At 41.0% G+C, this 22,586-nt stretch overlaps 1 protein-coding gene across 4 annotated transcripts in view; it reads left to right on the plus strand.

The window, feature by feature from the left end:
• Positions 1-1,800: 1,800 nt before the first annotated feature.
• Positions 1,801-22,586, plus strand: part of LOC141154730 (phosphatidylinositol-binding clathrin assembly protein-like) — a 47,825-nt gene continuing 27,039 nt past the window's right edge. For 2 of the 4 annotated variants that reach the window (XM_073641100.1, XM_073641099.1), the window contains exons 1-8: positions 1,802-2,202; positions 9,836-9,978; positions 11,003-11,078; positions 11,604-11,706; positions 11,792-11,885; positions 11,966-12,077; positions 16,120-16,226; positions 16,830-16,871. In XM_073641100.1, the coding sequence (XP_073497201.1) occupies positions 2,073-2,202; positions 9,836-9,978; positions 11,003-11,078; positions 11,604-11,706; positions 11,792-11,885; positions 11,966-12,077; positions 16,120-16,226; positions 16,830-16,871 (807 nt within the window). In that variant the 5' untranslated portion in view covers positions 1,802-2,072. Of the gene's footprint in view, positions 2,203-9,835; positions 9,979-11,002; positions 11,079-11,603; positions 11,707-11,791; positions 11,886-11,965; positions 12,078-16,119; positions 16,227-16,829; positions 16,872-22,586 lie in introns of all 4 variants that reach the window. The other 2 variants (XM_073641098.1, XM_073641101.1) reach the window with 2 other exon arrangements.

Consider the following 22,586-nt stretch of genomic DNA (forward strand, 5'->3'; position numbering starts at 1 on the left):
CAACATGGTTGTGGGGAAAAATGTATTTTATTAATTTTCACACCTGGGGGTTGAAAGTGCTCACCGCACATCTAAATAAGTTCCTTGAGGGGTCTAGTTTCTAAAAGGGTCACTTGTGGGGGTTTTCCACATCAGGGGCTCTCCAAACGCAACATTACTTGGACAACCACTTTTCGATCAATATGTTTCCCCAGTAAAATAACCGCTATACTCACCTCCAGTGTCGGCGCTGTTCCAGCGGTGTCAGTGCAGTCTCTCCCAGGGATCACGTGACATTTTTATGTCAGACGATCCTTAGGGCCAATTTGCCCTCTCATAGATTTTTGGAATATCCCTAAAAACCCATTGCAGATTTTCCACTGCAATGAATAGGAAGAGAGTTCACATACAGTATTTGGAGCAGATCTGCTTTACAATCTTCCTCAAAAATCCTCTGTGTGAACATAAAGCACAGAGTGAAAAAATAAAAGGGTTCAAAATCCTCTAAGGGCTTGTGCACATGACGCCTTTCCCAGGCAGCGAACCCACTGAGTTTTTCAAGAGGAAATGCTTCGGGAAACACCAATTTTATTTAGTGTTTTTTGGTGGAGCTGTACCGTTACCTTGTATTATGTAGTATGTGGGGAAACGCCAGGATGGTGCGCTCATTTCTTTTAATCACTTGGCTTTAATAAACCTGAAGCAGTTAAATGACGCTCAGAAGGCCGCACACATGCATAGCGAGGCATTTTTTTTTTCCACAGAAGTTCATTCTTTTGAGCATTATCTGGACTCTTTTTCATGCTGGTTTTGGAGCAGACCTGTGTGTGGAAAAAACATTGTTGTGCACAAACTGATCAGGGTGTGTTCACACTGAGGGGTTTTTACTCCAAACAAAACTCCTGGTTTCTGGAGATTTTCTGCTCCAAAAAAAAACAGCATAAAACCACAGTGTGTACACACCCTAGAAACATTCACTCCGCCCAGTACAGAATTCCCGTACACTAGTGAGGAGTATGTGCCCCTCGGCCGGACCCCACCAGGTCGCTGTCCCGGGCTCCATAGAAATCCGGTTGGGCTGGAGAAAGGCCGTGTGGCAGAACGTTCCTGTATTTTCGCCTCCTCACTGATGGGATGATTTACCTATTTTGGAATAATGATTGGATATGTATAGGGATCTCTATGGAGCCGCAGAGATCTTTGGATTCACCACAAAAAACATTTCAGTAAAAAAAAAAAAAAAAAGAAAAAAGGCAGTGATTCCAGAAGTGGATTTTTCTGCCTCCAAAAACTGTGTGTGAACGATGCCAACGAGGGATTAGCAGACTCCGTGACCCATTGCCAGTCATGGCGCCCATCCTGGTGTTGGCACAGTGGGGAGCAGCCCCTCCATGTGCTCGAGCTCTGCCTTAAGCCCACGGCCCCACTATCAGTATTTGGTCAGTATTTTTTCTCAGGAGTGGGAGCCAAAACCAGGTGAGGAACAATCAGAGAAAAGGTATAATAAAAACAAGTCACCAATTCTGCATTTATCACCCACTCCTGGTTTTGGCTCCCACTCCTGAGAAAAAATACTGAGCGAATACTGACCAAATACTGATAGTGGGGCCGTGGCCTTAGACTCCTGTACCTGAGAAGAGCGGACAGGACAGGTGGGCACATGTCTGTGCAGCCTCTCATTCCTGTGTGTGAAGAGCTCCATAGGAATAATGGCCGGGGCCACGCAGAAGCCGGCGGCTATCAGCTCCCAGTACACGAGCTCCGCGGTGACAGACATTCCCGCGTCTCCCCAGCACCGGCGCCGGCACACACGATCCCCTGACAACAGCTGGCGCTTTGCGGACCGCGGTCACATGACACGGCGCCGCCATTTTGTCTTGTGAGTGAAGTGAGGTAAAAAGAGAGAAGGGAGAGAAACCGGAAAGGAAGAGGGAGGCAGCCAGTCACACAGAGCGGAGCGGGCACGGACTGCTGCCTGTCACCACCAGCTGTCAGGGAAGCCTCCGAGCAGGGTGACCCGGGAGCACGTAGCTGGAGGAGCCGGCGGTGACACATCCTGTATCCGTAGGCCCGGCCGGGAGTCAGCGCGGACAATGTCGGGGCAGTCCATCACCGACCGGATCACGGCGGCCCAGCACAGCGTCACCGGCTCGGCCCTGGCCAAAGCCGTGTGTAAGGCGACCACCCATGAGGTGATGGGGCCCAAGAAGAAGCACCTGGACTGTGAGTGAGAAGAGCACGGGAGGGGAGATGGCTGCCACTGATACATATGTGTGTATGTACAATATACACCTGTGTGTACAGATAATGCATCTATACACTGACCTGTGTGTACAATATACACCTGTGTGTACAGATAATGCATCTATACACTGACCTGTGTGTACAATATACACCTGTGTGTACAGATAATGCATCTATACACTGACCTGTGTGTACAATATACACCTGTGTGTACAGATAATGCATCTATACACTGACCTGTGTGTACAATATACACCTGTGTGTACAGATAATGCATCTATACACTGACCTGTGTGTACAGATAATGCATCTATACACTGACCTGTGTGTACAATATACACCTGTGTGTACAGATAATGCATCTATACACTGACCTGTATGTACAATATACACCTGTGTGTACAGATAATGCATCTATACACTGACCTGTGTGTACAATATACACCTGTGTGTACAGATAATGCATCTATACACTGACCTGTGTGTACAGATAATGCATCTATACACTGACCTGTGTGTACAATATACACCTGTGTGTACAGATAATGCATCTATACACTGACCTGTGTGTACAGATAATGCATCTATACACTGACCTGTGTGTACAGATAATGCATCTATACACTGACCTGTGTGTACAATATACACCTGTGTGTACAGATAATGCATCTATACACTGACCTGTGTGCACAATATACACCTGTGTGTACAGATAATGCATCTATACACTGACCTGTGTGTACAATATACACCTGTGTGTACAGATAATGCATCTATACACTGACCTGTGTGTACAGATAATGCATCTATACACTGACCTGTGTGTACAATATACACCTGTGTGTACAGATAATGCATCTATACACTGACCTGTGTGTACAGATAATGCATCTATACACTGACCTGTGTGTACAATATACACCTGTGTGTACAGATAATGCATCTATACACTGACCTGTGTGTACAATATACACCTGTGTGTACAGATAATGCATCTATACACTGACCTGTGTGTACAATATACACCTGTGTGTACAGATAATGCATCTATACACTGACCTGTGTGTACAATATACACCTGTGTGTACAGATAATGCATCTATACACTGACTTGTGTGTACAATATACACCTGTGTGTACAGATAATGCATCTATACACTGACCTGTGTACAATATACACCTGTGTGTACAGATAATGCATCTATACACTGACCTGTGTGTACAATATACACCTGTGTGTACAGATAATGCATCTATACACTGACCTGTGTGTACAATATACACCTGTGTGTACAGATAATGCATCTATACACTGACCTGTGTGTACAATATACACCTGTGTGTACAGATAATGCATCTATACACTGACTTGTGTGTACAATATACACCTGTGTGTACAGATAATGCATCTATACACTGACTTGTGTGTATATGTATTGTGTATACCTCAGTGGGAACATATTGCATTTAATGTATACATTGAGGTGTGTATGTATTTATATGTACCATATATCTATCCTGTGTATACATATAATGCATGTATACACTGACTTGACGTGTGTGTATATATATATATAGATATATATATATATATATGTACCATATATATATCCGTGTGTACATTGACGCGTGTAAAATATGTTTCAACGTACACACTGTATATACTTGTGCACATGTATGACCTGTATACTCAGTGTGTGCTACACTGTACATGTCCTGTCCGTACCAGTTGTATATAAAGATAGTGCTGTATACTCATGTATATCCTTACCTGTGTATATTATGCATACAGTAATATCTATATAATGTGTACCGGTATGTGCCCCTACCTGTGTATGGAGATATATATATCAGTGTACATATACACCTGTTCTCTGCATGTACTCACTATTTATACCGTCTATATACTCTCATGTGCCCCTGTCTGTATATATCTCACACACACATCACAGGTGATATACACCTAATCTATAGCTAATAATAGTCGTGTCCTGTAGACTTACATTCTGTGGCTTATCACCATGCCCGTATGATATATACATAGTATGTGATCTGTACAACCCTTATCCAATATACTGTGTATATAATATTTATTAGTGGATATATAATGTTGATGCTGATTTGATAGTAACCTATATATCACGCATAGATGACAATAAATGTAGGTGATAATTACATTCTCCAGAAGCCGATTCCAAGAGATTAGCAGCCTGGGTGAATACCACCCAACCCCTGTGATTTGTCAACCAGTCCTACTGTGTATACAGGGCATGCTATTACCTGTGTATATGGTGTGAACAGTAATATACCTACATAATGTATACACTATGGAAAAACTGACAAACCTGGCCACTATGGTGATTTAAAGGGATTATCAAACTTTCTTCAAAACAGCTGCAAATGGTATCAATGAGTCTGCAGTGATGGTCCGCCGGTCCTGCCAGCTTGTGACCGCTGCAGCAATATAATGACTCCGTGTTCATCACGTGACCGCTGAGGCCACCGGCTGTGCACAAGCAGCCGGCGCGTGACCGCTGAGGCCACCGGCTGTGCACAAGCAGCCGGCGCGTGACCGCTGAGGCCACCGGCTGTGCACAAGCAGCCGGCGCGTGACCGCTGAGGCCACCGGCTGTGCACAAGCAGCCGGCGCGTGACCGCTGAGGCCACCGGCTGTGCACAAGCAGCCGGAGCGTGACCGTTGAGGCCACCGGCTGTGTAGAAGCTGATAACACTTCGACCACATCAACCAGATACTGGGCGGAGCGCTGGAGCGTGTGTCATCTTTACATAGTGATGGAGCACTAACATTTCTTTTTTGCAGCCATTTTTACAAAAAAAAGAAAAAGTGAAGTTGTGCGATCCCTTTACAATATGGCCAGATGTCTGTGGTCTGCATCTGGGTGTCACTGGCCTGTATTGGCAGAGACTAGACAATAGTGGTAGATAATCGCGTATCGATGTCCCGTTTTTCTAGCGTTAGATTATCTGTGGCGGATGATGAAACAAAGCATCAGGCTACAAGCATCAATCAGGGAAAAGTGCTGACGTAGAGCCTCCTAATACAGGGTGCATCATGGAAGCTAGGACGTATCGCTCCAGGGCAATGCTTGTAGGGAGACTGGTGATGGATGGGCACTGGTGTGCACGGCTAAAGATGATGACCAAAAAGTGTGACTTGGCCCCTTCATTTTTCATTGTAAGTGTGTAATGCTTTTCTTATTTTATAACCTGTAGTGTAGATGAGGCTACAGGGGGCTGTGCAATGATTATGGGTTATAGATGAGCCTACAGGGGGCTGTGCAATGATTATGGGTTATAGATGAGCCTACAGGGGGCTGTGCAATGATTATGGGTTATAGATGAGCCTACAGGGGGCTGTGCAATGATTATGGGTTATTGATGAGGCTACAGGGGGCTGTGCAATGATTATGGGTTATAGATGGGTAGGGGGCATGAGACATGCAGTGGTACGCACATTGGATACACAGTAGAAGGTAAGGAGCCAGGTACATGATCATTTTGTGTTGTCACTTCTGTCTTGCAGATAGATATGAATATTAGTGTATAAAGTTTTGTCTATAGCAGTGGCATCCAGATCATAGTTTTGGTGTTCCAGTGAACAGATCCCAATCATCATGCCACTGTTCTGGCAAGTTGGAGGGCACAGACTACAGTATTTAAGTTACTTCTGTTCTCTACTGTACAAGGACAACAGGACCACAGAGGAGCGATGTATGGTGTATTTTCACATTGAATGTTTTTTCCAACTAATATTTTTTTGCTTCTGGTCTCTTGTAAACTTGGCAGCGGAATATTTTTATCATTTTAAAAGGAAATGCTGGAATTTTTTTTACAAAAATACACAGCCGCAAATATACCACATGTGAGTAAAGATACAGGTGCATCTCTCTAAATTAGAATATCATCAAAAAGTTAATTTATTTCAATTCTTCAATACAAAAAGGGAAACTCATATATTATATAGAGTCATTACAAACAGTGATCTATTTCAAGTGTTTATTTCTGTTAATGTTGATGATTATGGCTTACAGCCAATGAAAACACAATGACATTTCCATTTCCAAAAAGCTTGTCAGCAGAGGGAAGCATGAAGTGCTGTAAAATTTCCTGGTAGATGGCTGCACTGACTTTGGTCTTGATGAAACACAGTGGACCTACACCAGCAGATGACATGGCTCCCCAAACCATCACTGATTGTGGAAACTTCACACTAGACCTCAAGCAGCTTGGATTGTGGCCTCTCCACTCTTCCTCCAGACTCTGGGACCTTGATTTCCAAACGAAAATTGGAACTCTGGGACCTTGTGGAGTGTGTCAATGACAGCCTTCTGGACATCTGTCAAGTCCGCAGTCTTCCCCATGATTATGGAGCCTACTGAAAGAGACTAAGGGACTTTTTTTAAATGCTTAGGAAGCCTTTGCAGGTGTTTTTTGTTGATTATTATAATTTACTGAGATAATGACTTTTGTGTTTTCACTGGCTGTAAGCCATAATCATCAACATTAACAGAAATAAACACTTGGAATAGATCACTCTGTTTGTAATGACTCTATATAATATGAGTTTCACTTTTTGTATTGAAGAACTGAAATAAATTAACTTTTTGATGATATTCTAATTTAGTGAGATGTACCTGTATTTTCTGAAGGAATCTTTGTAGTTTGCCAAAATTATTTAAAGGCTTTTTCAAGACTGGATAACTAGTTATGACCCATTCTCATTTTGGGCTTCACTTAGGCACTGTTGTGCACATTTTCTAGTGGTGATTACTGATATTGCAGCCTATTTCCATGCACTTTCATGGGGCTTGCCAGTCAAACCGGGCACAGCGGCTACTGAAGGCACTAAGCCCAGCCTGGCAAACAATCAGGAGAATGAGGCGTTCACTGAAGTTCCACTGCCCCTTTATTTGGCTGATTGGGGAGGTGCCAGGAATAGGACCCCCACTGACCTCCTATTAGTGGCCTATTCTAACGATAGTTCATTAGTATTGCTGTCCCACTACACCTTTTAATGTAATCCTATTAGAACTGTAGGAGAATAGGCTTATTAACATGGTCCTACATAATCCTAGTTCCTGCATTATGTAATAAAGACGTTTTGATCCAGCATTCAAAATTAGTACTGAAAAGCCATGGGGCAGTGATGGCTTTCTCCAGAAGAGTGATGCTGGCCGGTCCCTAAAAGTGCCCTTTGTGACTTGACTGACAGCCCTCTGGCCAGGATACGTCATCACAAGCCAGCTACGGAGCATTTGCACTGGAGTGGGATGTACTGGACTCTGCTTCATCTGTACAGGGATGCCACAGGAGCTAGTAGTGTGTGATGATGTGTCCTGGCCTGAGCCTGTGCTGGTCAGTGAGGTGCAGTCTGACAACCTTCTGTTAAGAGGATAACTGGATTCTTGTATGAAGAAATAGTTTATATGCTTTATGGGATTTTTGAGTACTCACCCCCAATATTTTTAATGATTTATGATGTTTGAGTTTTAATTTTACGCACTGTTCTGCATCATACAATGTTTTTTTTCTTAAATCATTTTGCTCAGATTGTACAGTGAAAGCTGGAGCTACATGGCGATTTTTGTCAGAGACACGGATCACTCGGCCACAGATCACTTTATTGCCGATTTTATGGAGGTGAATGTACTCACATTGCAGCTCCCAAGAGACTACAAGCAAGAAGCAAGACATCTATGGTTCCAAATTTTTGTGACTTGCTTGTCAGTACTTTTGCTGGTGGCATTGTGTCCCCATTCACCTGCATTAATCTGTAATGTAGAGCAATCTTTGCCTGCGTGACTTGTCGTGGTCAAATTTGCTATGTAGCCTGAGACTAAAGATGACATGTGATTAATAATTGTGGTGTAGATTGTGTGCTCATATTGAGATATCATGAGATGATACTGCGGATTGTAACGTGCCTGACTACTTTCCTCCATTCTTGCACGCCTATTCTTTGCCCTTCTCACCGGATTACATTTCATATATAAAATGTCATCATGTGTCTGAGGCCGCAGGGACATATTATTGATGTGGTTGTGTCATATGGCCGTACACGGGTGGCATGTTGCCACCTACCATATGCAAACACAATGTGTCTAGTGGGGAGCAGCGGCTCATACGTATAAAAGGACAGTGTAAGGTGTATCTCTGGGGTCTATACGGTATAAAAGTAAAATAAAGTGGCTGCACAAGAAATGTTTTTATTGGTATATATGAGCTTAAACTCAAGATGCAGGTAAATTCACAAGCATATAAAGGCAGTAGTGGCTGTCAGATGCAAGTCAGCCTGTCAGCTGAATGAGGCCTCATTCAGACATCAGTGATTTATTTATTTATTTATTTTTTTCCATAAGCAAAAACACAGTCCATTGTTAGTGTTTTTTTTGGGTCCAAGTGTCATCAGTATTTGGTCCGCGTGTCCGTACAATATGGATGGTCCCTAACTACTATATATCCTGCCTCTCCATGGGCCAAACCAGCCTCATCTGAATGGGGAGTGAAAAGGAAACCAGGCAGCTAATAATTAATATCTTGTATGGGAAATATGGGTGGTTTTTTCTTTTTTTATAAAGTGTACATATTCTTTCTGTGAAAATCACAAATAGAACACATTTGTGATTCACGGACGTCTGAATGAGGCTTAAATGTGATACAAATGTTACATTTATGGGGATTGAAGCACATTATATACTTCTTTATAGCCACTTTCAGTTGATCGCAGGGATTGCCCAATCCCTCAGTACCAGGAAGTGCCGGGCACTTATAATGTACTGGCAGCTACTTACACATGATCTGTATCCACTGGTATGGCAGCTGAGAGCGGCACAATATTCACCTGTCCTGTGTACCCTAGCATAGTAGAATGGTAAACTCCCGTACACCCTGGCATAGCAGCACTGCAATGTTTGGTCTGGCCACGGATCTCCAGACTTGATTCAACAGCCTTGTAGGCAAAAGCCTATAAAGTCTTATCTAAACAGGAAAAATCCTTTGCAGAAAGACTTCTGCTTTGGAAAAGTAATGATTAAAAACTATTAATGAACTCAGTGTTATTAGAGGGGAATTCCAACTTCAGGACACTCAGGCATTCGTCAGTTTCTCTGTGAAGCGCCCGCTATGTTTGTCTTTACATAGACGGCATGGTAATATGTACAGGACCTGTGCCAGGCGGTGGGAGTGGGAGCTGAGCTGCCAGGTTCTACCACATACCTTAGCTGATTGCTGTGGTCTCCTTTAGTGTAGTAAACTTATCAGGAATCAAAAAATTAAGTATTCAAAAACATACAGCCCTGTAAAAATATTTTTTTTTTTTGTCCATTTTACGGTATTGAATTTTTAAATGCATGCTGGTGCTAGTTCTGCTCTTGTTTCTGGTATAGAATTGTACAATAACCTGAATTCCCACAATCCTGAAGAAAACTTAGTAAACCATTTCTTAGGCTCCTTCTCTGTACAAGGAAATTGCTGATACATTTATGGATGATGTAGGTTATTGGATGTCTATAGTAACTGGGAAGAAATGCAATGTGTTATCATTGGATCGCCCTATGCTTTATTAAGGATTGTAACTTTTGTGTTTTATCAGATCTTATCCAATGTACAAATGAAATGAATGTTAACATACCGCAGCTGGCTGACACGCTCTTTGAACGGACTGCCAATGGTAGCTGGGTTGTAGTATTCAAAGCCCTGATCACAACACATCACCTTATGATGTATGGTAATGAGGTAAGATTACATTTCTTATAAGGCCATAGTTCTGCAGTAAAGAGTGATAAATTCTCTAATATAGTACAATGAATATTGTAGTATATCTGTGTTTGTGGTGTTGACCTTTTATTATTGATTGCCTATCCTTATGATGGGACCCTCACCAATCTGTCACTGATGACCTAACACCCCTTTTTGGAGGTGTTGCGTCATTCAGATGTACACTGAACAGAGAAAAGCCAAGCTTTGTATAGTGTGTAGTGGTTGTGCGCAGGCGGGTGCTGCTGCTCTGCCCCCATGGAAGTGTTTGGCAGCGAAGGCTGCAGCCCTGGAGAATGTCCCCTACAGTATACGGGGCTGTGCTGCACGGCATTACACACTGTGTATATCTGCTCTCTGCTGGAGCTGGCAACAGCTGATTGATGGGGTTACCTAAACACCAATCTAATATTGAGACCCTAAAGATAGGCTATCAGTTTCAAGCAACTACTTTAAGCAAGAGCAATAGAATAAAGAATTATGTGATCTTATTACAAATATATAAAGTTAAAAAAGAAACAAGCATTACATTGGGTCTAGTGGGCATCTTCCTCCACTGGTATAGGAAATAAAACAGGAGATCTCTGACCCAGATGTTGAAAGTGTTGATGCTGGCACAGACTGAGTTGTTGCTGATTAGGGTACACTTCAGTGCATTTCCAGGACCCTTGGATTTCTGCTGTGGTTTTGCAGTGTATGTGCTGCAGTTGTGCTTGAGGACTAGTCCCATTGTTGGTTAATGAGGCTGATCTTGCCTTCCCTGTAGCATGCAGGGCTGCAGAAACCTCCATCACGTGCATGGGATGCGCACCGTTGCATGTCCCAATCTGTGTGAAAACCAACATGTATGAATGGGGCCGAATATTCAGTTATTAGTCAATCATTTGCCAGCAGCAGACAAGGAAACTTATATTCATTTCAGAGATTTACTTTTGTTTTTTAAATAATAATTTTACGAGACATTGATTACTGCTCCAAATAATTAATTTTCTTTCCTTTTAAGCGATTCATTCAGTATCTTGCATCCAGAAATACATTATTCAACCTCAACAACTTCTTAGATAAAGGTGCTATGCAAGGTAAATTAAACTGTATTTTTAACCATTTAATACATAATTTGTCAGCTCCCTTTTTAAAGAGTAGACAGTAGCAAACACGTAATATATTTATTAGAGAAGTATGATTCTCTCCCCAGATCTCAGTAATTTCTTCTTTTCTTGCAATGACCATTCATTCTCAAAAAAATGCTCCAATCTGTCCACAGTTCTGTCTTCCTTAGGAATCAAATTACAACTTTTGCCTATAAGCGTCTTTGAGGAGCGGGGAAGCTGGAATAAGATAGGAGCAGACAAACTGATGAGGCTCATAGTGCAGAGGAGAAAAATAGCTTAAAAATGCAGGATACAAGGCATATAAATGGGTAGAAATGGTGTTATTCATCATGTACACATACAATGTATTTAATTCTGAAAGGACAGATATACCGGTACTCTTGAATGTCCCTTTTATTGCCACCTTTCCCATGCTTCTTTTGTTTCTTAAATGAACATGAAATTAAAAGATCGATGTTCACTAAGTTTTAAACCTTATCTACCACCCTCCAGGCTATGATATGTCAACCTTCATTAGGCGTTACAGCCGGTATCTGAATGAAAAAGCGCTTTCCTACAGACTTTTGGCAGTGGACTTCACCAAAATGAAAAGAGGGTACGTAAAACAAGGGCATAAATTACTGTACGTACTTGAGTTTTGCTTTTTTTTTTTAAAACTTATTTCTCTGTCCTTCTTTTAGGATAGACGGGGTTATGAGAACGATGGCTACAGAAAAGTTATTGAAAACTCTTCCTATCATTCAGAATCAACTAGACGCTCTGCTCGATTTTGATGTAGGTACATGATTGTCTTGCGACTGTCATGTCTGTATTGCTTTTTTGTTTTAACTGCTTTGTATATACTTTTATTTTAGGCAAACCCAAATGAATTAACTAATGGTGTTATAAATACGGGCTTCATGCTGCTATTCAAAGACTCTATTCGATTATTTGCTGCCTACAATGAAGGAGTTATTAATTTGTTAGGTATGTCATCTTCTGCTCAGTAATGTCTGTCAATATATCAGCCTCATTGAAGTTTTAGTACGTTTTATAAATCTGTTGGGAGACAAGGGGATACATACACATCTTTGTAAGTTATTAACTTGTCATAGCGGATGTTCATTCACCTTGTGTTTAATACAGCCTTTAGCAACAGGTGTGGGAAGACCCCACTCACAGGATATTCACCCAGCATTTATACTTCATAGCAAACACTCAAATCATAGATGTGATCCAAAACAATATTTAATAAAAGACCTTTCCAAGTTTGCAAAACATGTCCTACCCTTTTTTGAGGTAAGGGGGTTTTAACGCCTTAATGACTGGCTGTTTATTTTTTCCCTCTTCACTTTTCTGCAGCCGTAAAATAGTTATTGTTTTATGCAGCTGCATGAAGCATCTTGTTTTATGCTTGACAAATTGTATTATTTCTTTACCACTATTTTAGGGTGTATAAATTGTGAAATAAATATATATATTATAGATTTTTATTTTTTTTTTTCAATCGGTTTCCACAGAGCTCATCAAAATCTCTGGAGAACATTTTCTTTTTTTTCACTGAAACTGGGGCATCTACAGAAGTCCCAATTACAAGTGAAAACAGTAAATGGGAATACCCCTTTAATGTCAATCCAATCTCCAATATCCTATCTCAATATGTAGTAGGTGTCATAATAATATTTACAAATGCCTACAATTAGAAATGTAGTATAATTCTTCTGATTTGCCATGTTACTTACCCCATGTGCAGGGCATTGCAGTAGTTTAGGTATCCATGGTTATGACCACTAACTACTAGCTGTCACTCTTAGAGTGGTTGTAGCCCTTGATACCTAAGCTACTTTAATGCCCTGCACATGGGATAAGCAACATAGCAAATCAGAAGAACTATACTACATTTCTAATTGGAGGTATTTGCTAATATTATACCTACTATGATTTGGGATAGTCTAGTATCTTGGAGATGGGGAAAACCCCTTTAAGTCACTGTCAGATCTGATCTTGGTCAGCTAGGACCCGGTGATCATGTGATCTCTAGGTCCTATAGAAACATCAGCACCTCATTAGGCGGTTTGCAAATAGAAGATAGAAGTAGTGATAAATCGCTTTTGTCTTTTCTCCCCAGGGTCCACAGCTATTTCTGAAAGCAGGAGACTGAAAACTAGCTCCTAGTATATTATGCCCTAAATGTACAATAGCACCAGGGTTAAGGCCCAGGACCAAGCGCCGTAGATTTATTGCACTTGGTCCTTATAAGGGTAATTATGGCATATTTATTTTTAGATCTAATTGAAGAGAATATTATGGAATCACATTGTAATTTTGGGCTCTTCTCGTTTCATCAAAAGAATAGATTTGGTGATGATGAGGTTATTTTACAACGATCATGCATCTTGCCGTGGAGCAAAGAGCATGTGAAAGCTTTTCTTTGGAAAACATCAACTAGATGAAAAGGCCAGCAAATAGTCTGGATTTTTATGCAGTTGAAAAAAATTCATGATGGCAGGGGGAAAAAAATAAAATGGTGAATTACTAGGGTCCAATCTGCAAAGATGCTCTGTCAATTGCTGTTTGAGGGACCTGGAGCGAGCTTTATGTAAGATATTGGTTACCCTAAGGAAAGCTCGTGGCTCAATTTTGGCGCATGGGATTGCATGTCATAATACGCCCCTTACACTGACTCTGCACCCATTTCTGGCTACACCATGCCCCAATGATGTGTCTGATGCAAAAAGCAGTGTTTTTTTGTTTTTTTTTTATCTGTAAATTATTGAATTTAGCCTAAATATTGTCCATTGTGTTTTGCAGGTAATGCACAAATGTGATTAGCGCTTTATCCATTTTCTGTCGTCTTATATATATATGGAGCAGGCTCAGGAGCTAAGCCTGCACCATACCTGGCAGATGCTGGCTGTGTTACAACTGGCATCTTCCTGTAACAGCAGTGACCGGACCTTGCCCTGATTGCTACTGTTTAACCTTTGACAGCAGCATTTAAATGGCACAATTGCAAATGCACAATGTCTGTTTTTTTGTTTGTTTTTCATTGTATTGCCCCACTTTTTTTTCTCTAGTTTTTGGTTATCGTAAAATGAATGGTGTCATTCAAAACTAGATCCCTGATATAACTATGTCTTCATAAAAAAGTCATGAATCCTCCTAGGGAAAGAGCAAAAAAGAAAAACCGAAGGTATAAAAATAAATAAAAAATTGCATGGTTTAGGAGGGGTCAAAATCACTCTGGAGCTTGTACCTTTTTACACAGCTCATTAATAACTGATTCTGGAGGAACTTTGGCTTCACCTCAGTGGAGAGTAAAAACAAATCATCTAATTGAGAAAAATAAAACTTGAACATTTTTTACAAAAACTTTTTTTTAACATTTCTAGCACATTTAAATAGTAAAAAATAGTTAAAGGGGTTTCTTTTTACATATTTAAATGCATGCATTTAGCCTAAAAAAAATAATTTTTACAGTTCGGCTGCGTTTCAAATGTTGCTCAGTTTTACCTTACAGGTTCCTTGTTTCCCAGTATATTCAACTTTGATGTGGTCACAAATCATTTGAGAAGAGCTAAAAAAAAAAAAAAAAAAAAAGTTAAGATCTATTTACACAGACATATTGTCACCCCGGTCTGATAAATTGATTATTTAGCTTTGACCAATCAATGGAGATTTAAATGCCTATTTGCAAAGGCAGACCAAATTAAATGATACTCACTGAGCGATCTATACAAGATAATTCAGAGCACACAGGCTCCCATGTTTCCCTGCAGTGTGAGTCCTGTTTACACAGGAAGATGCACCACTGAGAACGATGATCTTTAGTGCTGCACAGATCATTTCACTCAATGAACAAGAGTTGTTCTCGTTAATTGGGTGATCAGCAGTCTGTTTCACACTGAAAAATATTTGTGAAAACCAAGTGTTTTTAACAACTCATTCACAACTATCTTGTAGTGTAAATGTGTCTTAAGCTCTCCCATTAGACCTTAGACCGAGCTCACTGAAGGATTCTCAGTAAACTCGTTCTGCTACCAGCAATGAGCTGTGCAGCACAGAGGACGTATAAACTGCAATTCTTTTTTTTTTTTTTATGAAACCCAATTAGAAAAATTACTTTCAGCCAAAAACAAGTCGTACATTTAAGTAAAATAATTGTTCCCAGAGTTGAACAACCCTTTTAATATTTTGTGTTTAAAGCAGATATTTCCTGTTGAGTAGGTTCAGTCTTGCTCGTGGAGTGAGCCAGCTAAAATGTGCCAAAATGTTCTCACTGCGGGGCAACTCCTCCACGTTTCCAGCTAAGATAAATCTCTCCATCCCTTCGTCTGCTTCCTATCAGACTTTAAACTGTAATTTACTTGAGGGTGTTTTTTTTTTTTATTGGGTCCTTGTTAATAAAACGCCATAAATGTCACTGCTTTTTTTCCCGAGTAGTCTTGCTTGCCAAAAATACTTAAAATGGGTAAACCTATCCACAAAAAGCTACAATTAGCACAATTTTCATGAATAGTTGCAGAATAGAACGATATCGGGTATTTTTTTTTTTTTGTCTTAATTCCTAATAAGTCATTATTCCCCAGTTCATTCTGTTCTCTTCCAGCATGAAACATTAGTCACTTATCCATTGGATGCATAATAAATGCTAGATTGGGGGGCTCTACTGCCGGGACACCTGGATCACCATAATGGGGGTAGTCCGCCTCCACCCGTATGACAATGCAAAATGGGGAATTTAAATAAATTGTTGATCCAGCGCCCTGCTGCTTCATTATAATACTATGGCACTGACAGAAACAGCTGATTGCTCTACTCAACTTTCTTGGTTCATGACTTTTAATTGGAGCTGCAGCTTGAATGTCTAACCAAGGTCCTGATTATTGGTGGGGAATCCTGCCCTAGCCAATATCTGGAAGATTTTTTTTTATTGTATTTATTTGGTGCAGAGATCATATCATATATGAGTAATTGATCCTAAATAATTATGACACTTTGTGTGTACCCTTCCTTTTGTTTGCAACAGAGAAATACTTTGATATGAAAAAGAACCAATGCAAAGAAGCCTTGGACATTTATAAAAAATTTCTTGCTCGAATGACCAAATTGGCAGAATTCCTCAAAGTGGCAGAGGTCAGTATTTTCTTTCCTGAGTGGAAGGGGCCTCATGTAGCTTTTGGCACTGGTACAGTAGCATGGCTCATGCATGATACAAATTGAATGCTCTTAAGAGATTTTGGATTTGCCAATGGTTAATGAATGTAAATATAATAGCACCCAGCAAATGCATAATTGCTTGTTGCCATTCTTGTTTTACTTCAGATTTTGTCTTGTGACCAACAGCAACTTGCAAGTTTTTTTTCTTTCTATCCTTTGCTACTTTTAAATGTCCTGCATCATTCCTTGCCAGAATGGCATGAAGCTTGGTTCGTGTTCGTGCTGCTGATCTTTGCATTTGGAGTTGCACTAACAACAGCTGCATGATGTTGGCGCATTTTTGCAAGATTACATTTCCTGGCTCTTCTTTGCTTTTTGCGTTTTTTTTTTTTTTCCTTATGTTTTTGGCTTTGTTTTTTTTTTTTTTTTTGCAAGTGCCACTGTACCAGTCCATTACGTTAATAAAGGCCCTTTTACCTTCATACTGTGTGTAAGCATTCAGTATCCACAGCACTCTCCATTGCCGCTGCATGAAGTAATGTACACTTTTCTCCCCCCCTTCCTTTTTTGTGAATTCAGCAAGTTGGAATTGATCAGGGTGACATTCCAGATCTTACTCAGGTCAGTGTGCATTTCACATTCATTTAATTCTTTTCACATTCCTTTAGGTCTATGTCTTTTATTGCTTTTTTTCATAAACCATATTCATGAGAAGTTTTCTCTTCCATTTGCATCTTTTATGGAAAAACATTCATGTGAACTGGTGTCTTCAGATGTCCAACTTCAAATAAGTATGTACGCTTTTCATAATCTAAAGGAAACCGATAATCCGGATACTTCACCCCTGTGTGTGTGTGTGTGTGTGTGTGTGTGTGTGTGTGTGTGTGTAAAGGATGTTTAATGCTTATTAAATCCTCACCTTGCTTGTAGAATTTTGTCTGAAGGTTTAAGAGAAATCCAGTGTTTTAGTCATAAGTGCAGCGGGATGAGTAGCGCACTTGCGCTCTCCTACCTCTCACTTTTTACCTTTTGGTTTGTGATGGACAGGTGACTCTTGTGTCAGATACATGCCTCCCCCTGTCCAAGATTTGGCTCAGGCGCTGTCAGCGCCCAGGGTTATCTCCTAAGAGGGGGGTGGTGCATTGCACAGTTAGCTTTTGCTGTTTAGCTCTTGCACCATAAATCGATCTACTGGTGCATTGAGGAGGTGACCCCGGGCAGTGACTGCACATGTATAAAATCTGGGCAGGAGGCATATCACTGAGACGAGAGTGACCTGTGAAAACAGATAAGAGGCCAGCTGCAGCAGGCGGGGAAAAGCGAGAGGTAGGAGATCTGTAAGTGCACTGCCAGCCCTGCTGCACTTGTGACTAAAACCTAAACTCTGGCGTTCACTTCCAGACAAAATTCTACAAGTAAGGTAAGGATTTAATAAGCATTAAAGGGTGGTTACACACATGCCATTTATTAGGGTTTTAATGTCCTGATGACCGGTTCCCTTTTAACAGCGCTCTCCTGTGTTCTTTAATTAAAATAACTGATTTTATCTGAGTGCCGTTTTATGTCTGGTCACTTGCTGCTGTTAGAGCAAACACATACGTCTATTTGGAGTCTATGGGGCTAATTTACTAAAGATGTGCAGCTTTTAGACAATGTTAACTTAAACCAGACGATGTTAAAATGCACCAGTGGTTCTTGCTGTATGATAAATTTGGTGCATCTTTTAGACTGTCTAGTGTAAGTTTATCTATCGATCCAATAATTAAGGTTCATTTTGGTGCAGAGATCACAGTTTAGACAACACCCTTTCTTTCCCATCAAACCATGCCTGCTTTTTGATAGGCCAAGTTCCTTGTTGAGCGAGTCTACAACATGTAATGAATATTGCGCAAACCACGTAAGATAGTTTGTTGTCACAAAGTAAGTCAGAATGCTGCTGCTGACATCTGGTTTTACATGATTTCACTCTAAAAGAGAAACATACATATATATATATATATATATATTTCCCAATATGAAAGTAGTATTATTTAGAGACAAAGACCCTGATTCTGGTGCCTTGTCTCTTACTGGGCTCCTTGCTGTAGTTTTGATAAAGCACTTCTATCTGCTGTAGCTCCACTAGTCCTCCAGGTGATTAAACTCCTGCTATGTAGTCGTCGATATTCATGAGCAGGCACTGGTTATCCCCACCACTGGCAGCTTCCTTTCTGCACTGTGCATAGACAGAAAGGTGCACATCAATGGTGTGGCTGGGGCTATACCGAGCTCCGTACTGAGGGGACTGGTACATCTGCAGAATTTATTAATACAACAGTAAGCAGCCGAGTCAGTGACCCAGTGCTGGAATCAGGATCTGTCACTATTTCTGCTGCCCTCCGATTGGAAAGCAAAAACTTGGTAACAGATTCTCTTTAACAGGTCTGCATGATCAACTAGATGCAAAACATTTGCATATTTTGATGGGATTACTAGCTTTTGAACAGTGTAAACGGTTTGTCGATGCCATTGGTCATAAATTTTGCATTTTCACTTTAGTTTAAGTTTGCACCACCTTTTAGCTTATGTATGCCAGTTTTTTTGCTGCATTTTTTTGCTAAAATTCTATGTCATTTAGCTTTGTAAATCACCCCTAATGTGTGATACCTAATAGTTCTGGCCAGATGCATTCAGCTGTGTTAAGTGTGACTTTTGTTTCATGAGCATATTTGAAGTTTGCCCCACTTATGTGAAATTGTACTTGCTTGCCTGCCATTGACTCACATTGTACAAACAAACATAAGCTGCATAGTATGTGGGGTCTCCTTGTAGTCAGCTGCATTTTGCAAAGAGAACTGTTGTCTGTTATTTCTTGAAATTGATACCTTTGTATTTTTTTTTATTTTTTTTTTTATATATCTGGTTTCCCAAAAATGTACGCTAGGCTTATAAATGTATGATCACATCTGAATCCGCACAAAGCAGACCCTGATGCAACAATTCAAAAAAATTGTATTTACAAATACTTTCAAATTATATTCACCACTGTGAAAAACGTATCCGGTCTGCACTGCTGGCTTATCCAAGCTGCAGTTAGATCCTGGTAACGCCTCCTTTCACTTAAAATAATCTCTGGAGGCAGATTCTCAGAGAAATCTATGTCCGGCCCATAGATCTTAGCAGCTCATTGACTTAAAGGGAGTCTGTCACCCCCTGGCACTTGTATGTCCATATTAGAGGTCAGATAAGTGCTAGAAATGTGAATCTATATCTACCTGTATGCCTCATATTAGAGGTCTTGACGCTGTGAAATGTCTTTTTATTCATACAAGTTTCTGATGTGTTCCAGTCCCGGTGATGGGGAAAAAATCCCCACCTCCTGTGGTAATTACAATGTTTCCCCCCTTCCCTGTAGGTTAGTGTCCTGTGATGTGCAGTTGCTGCAGCCAAATCCAGGCACTGTGACATGCAGGGGAGGGGGGAAACATTGTAATTCACACAGGAGGCGGGGATTTCTTCCAGTCACCGGGCCTGCAAGCGGGAATTTCTTCCAGTCACCGGGCCTGCAAGCGGGGGTTTCTTCCAGTCACCGGGCCTGCAAGCATCAGAAATTTGATTGAATAAAAGACATTTCACAGCAACCAGACCTCTAATATGAGGCATACAGGTAGGAATAGATTTACATTTCTATCACCTGTATGCCCATATTAGAGGTCAGATAAGTGCCAGGGGGTGACAGATTCCCTTTAAAAGGAAAAACGTGGATTTCTCTGGAATAAGACCTCAAATTGTAGATATCAAGGTATCATTTTATTCAGCTTCCTATTACCTACATGCCCATATAGACGGCTTAGGAGGATTGATCCTACTGACAGATTCTCTTTAACTCCAGTACACTAATAATAAAGCTCTACCTTGGCTGTGCTGGTTTGGGCAGTGACAAGGTTTGTCTGATATATGATATAAGATACTGTTATCTGGACTGGCAATCACTTATTGATCGGATTTCAGTATATAAATGGTCTACTTTATTGACTTTATTTCTTAGATTTGATGAGACTGATGTACTAACTTCATGTAATAATGGCTGTTAATCCAGATGATAAAGTAAGCATTTTTACAGCTGGACTCATAAAATTCTCATTTTGGTATATCAAGATATAAAACTTTCAAAAAAAGGATTGTGCAACCATTCTGACATGGATTTCCAAAATGCAATAGCCTCATAAGGTGTAATTTAATAATGTAAAATCTGGTGAGCGATCTGCTTTAAACTGGTAGTATCCTGTGTGCTCCTTGATTCTACCACACAGTACACCTAAAAGGTTTCACCAGATCTTCTTGTCAAGAATAGTGACTACCTATTAAAAATCTCAAAGAATTTTACTGTATTTTCTTCCTCTTTCTGCCTCTTGATATCATATATGTATTTCTTGCAGAGTTTTTAGTCAGTAAATTATAACCCATACTTTAAGGAGTTCTCTATTGAAGCTATAAAACAGCAGGTTTTTGCCATGTAATATGACAGCAGCATGATGTAGGGACAGAGACCCGGATTCCCGCTATGTCTCACTTAGTTTACTGGGTGCAGATATTATGATAAAGTCAGTTTTTTCTGCTGCAGAGCTCAATTGTTAAGCTGTGTATAACCCGCCCACACCACAGTTTTCTGTGTACATTGTATAGTGACAGAGCTGCTAATCAGTGGTGAGGTGTGGCTGGACTAGGAGGCACAAGGACAGTTGTCCTGCAGTGATAATCTCCTGCTGATAAAACACTGATTTATATTGAAACAGCAAAACACAGCCCAATAAGTGACATATCACTGTAATCAGGGTCTCTGCTCCTACATCATGTTGCTTTTGGATTACAAAGCAAAAACAGCTGACAAATTTCTTTTAAGCGCAACCACCAATATGCTCTTCGTTTTTGGGACCTTATCTGTTTCAGATGTTCCTTTTCTGGTGGCTTAAAGGGAATCTGTCACCCCCTGGGAAATATCAGACCGCTACTATGGGCATACTGGGTACAGAAAAGTAACTCTATACTTGCTTGTATGGCCCATGGTAGAGGTCTGATTGCAGAGAAAAGTAGTTTTATCTTTTTAGTTTTCAACAGGCTTGGCGTCCGGGGGACATCAAGCAATGCCTGCCTATCTGATTGTTATTCCCCTAAATCGCCGCCTATCAGCCTAGTTACCATTTTCCCTCCCTCTCCCTCACGTTACAGGGCGCTGTGACGTGTGCCTTCCTTCCTCACCTCCCGGCTCATGCGCAGAGCGCGGCTCGTATAGACGGCACTTTGTTTCCTCCAGGCCGTGTTTGTATGAGCACAGTGCCGCAGAAAACCTTCTTGTTATGCGCTGGGAGTCACTGGAGCGGAAGTCGCAGGGACTCCCCGGCGCCTGCGCAATAGAGCACCTCGCTCATACAAACCTGGCCGGGAGGAAACAAAGTGTGGTCTGTAAGAGCCGAGCTCTGTGCATGCGCTGAGAGGTGAGGAAGGAAAGCACATGTCACAGCACCCTGTAACGTGCGGGAGAGGGAGGGAAAATTGTAACTAGGCTGATAGGTCTGTTGAAAACCAAAGAGATAAAACTACTTTTCTCTGCTATCAGACCACTACTATGGGCCATACAGGTAGGTATAGATTAACTTTTCTATACCCTGTGTGCCCATAGTAGCGGTCTGATAACTCCCAGGGTGTGACAGATTCCCTTTAATAACTTCTATTATTTTATTCATAGCAGCCATGTATGTTATTTGATTGTGCAATCATAGTATGGAATTGTTATAACCACAAGAATTACCAATCATAACATCATACAATCATAAGTGGTTTCAGCCAGAAGCACATATTGCCATATAATGCAATTCAAGACTACTATCTAAACGTTCTTAGATGAAATTCTGATGGTAGTCCTCTTTTAAGGGGTTGTCCTGGACATTGATATAGATGGCCTGTTCTAGGGATAGGTTGTCAATACCCCCCCCCCCCCCCCCCCCCCCGGTAGTGGCCGGATGTAATCAGTTGCAATGCTGCACAGCGCTATGAAGTTCATTGTGATCGTGGTAGGGTACTGCACATCTTAATACGTGTGGGTCTGCAGTACCCTGCTGCGGCCATTATGCGGATGACAAAGATGTGCTGCTCCACTCAGCCACCTGTCAGATCCGGCCAGCACTGGGAACAGCTGATCAGCAGAGGTGCCGGGGGTCGCACCCCCACCGATCTGGTACTGATGACACATCCTACGGATAGACCATCAATTTTAAATTACCGGACAACAGCACATACTTTACATGGGAGAGACAGAAAAAGCAATGTTAAGTGCAGGTATTTTTGTCTTGTACAACT

The sequence above is a fragment of the Phyllobates terribilis genome, unplaced genomic scaffold (assembly GCF_046119375.1).
Source record: "Phyllobates terribilis strain yellow unplaced genomic scaffold, ASM4611937v1 Scaffold_7__3_contigs__length_470593459, whole genome shotgun sequence".
Taxonomy (NCBI): Eukaryota; Metazoa; Chordata; class Amphibia; order Anura; family Dendrobatidae; genus Phyllobates; species Phyllobates terribilis.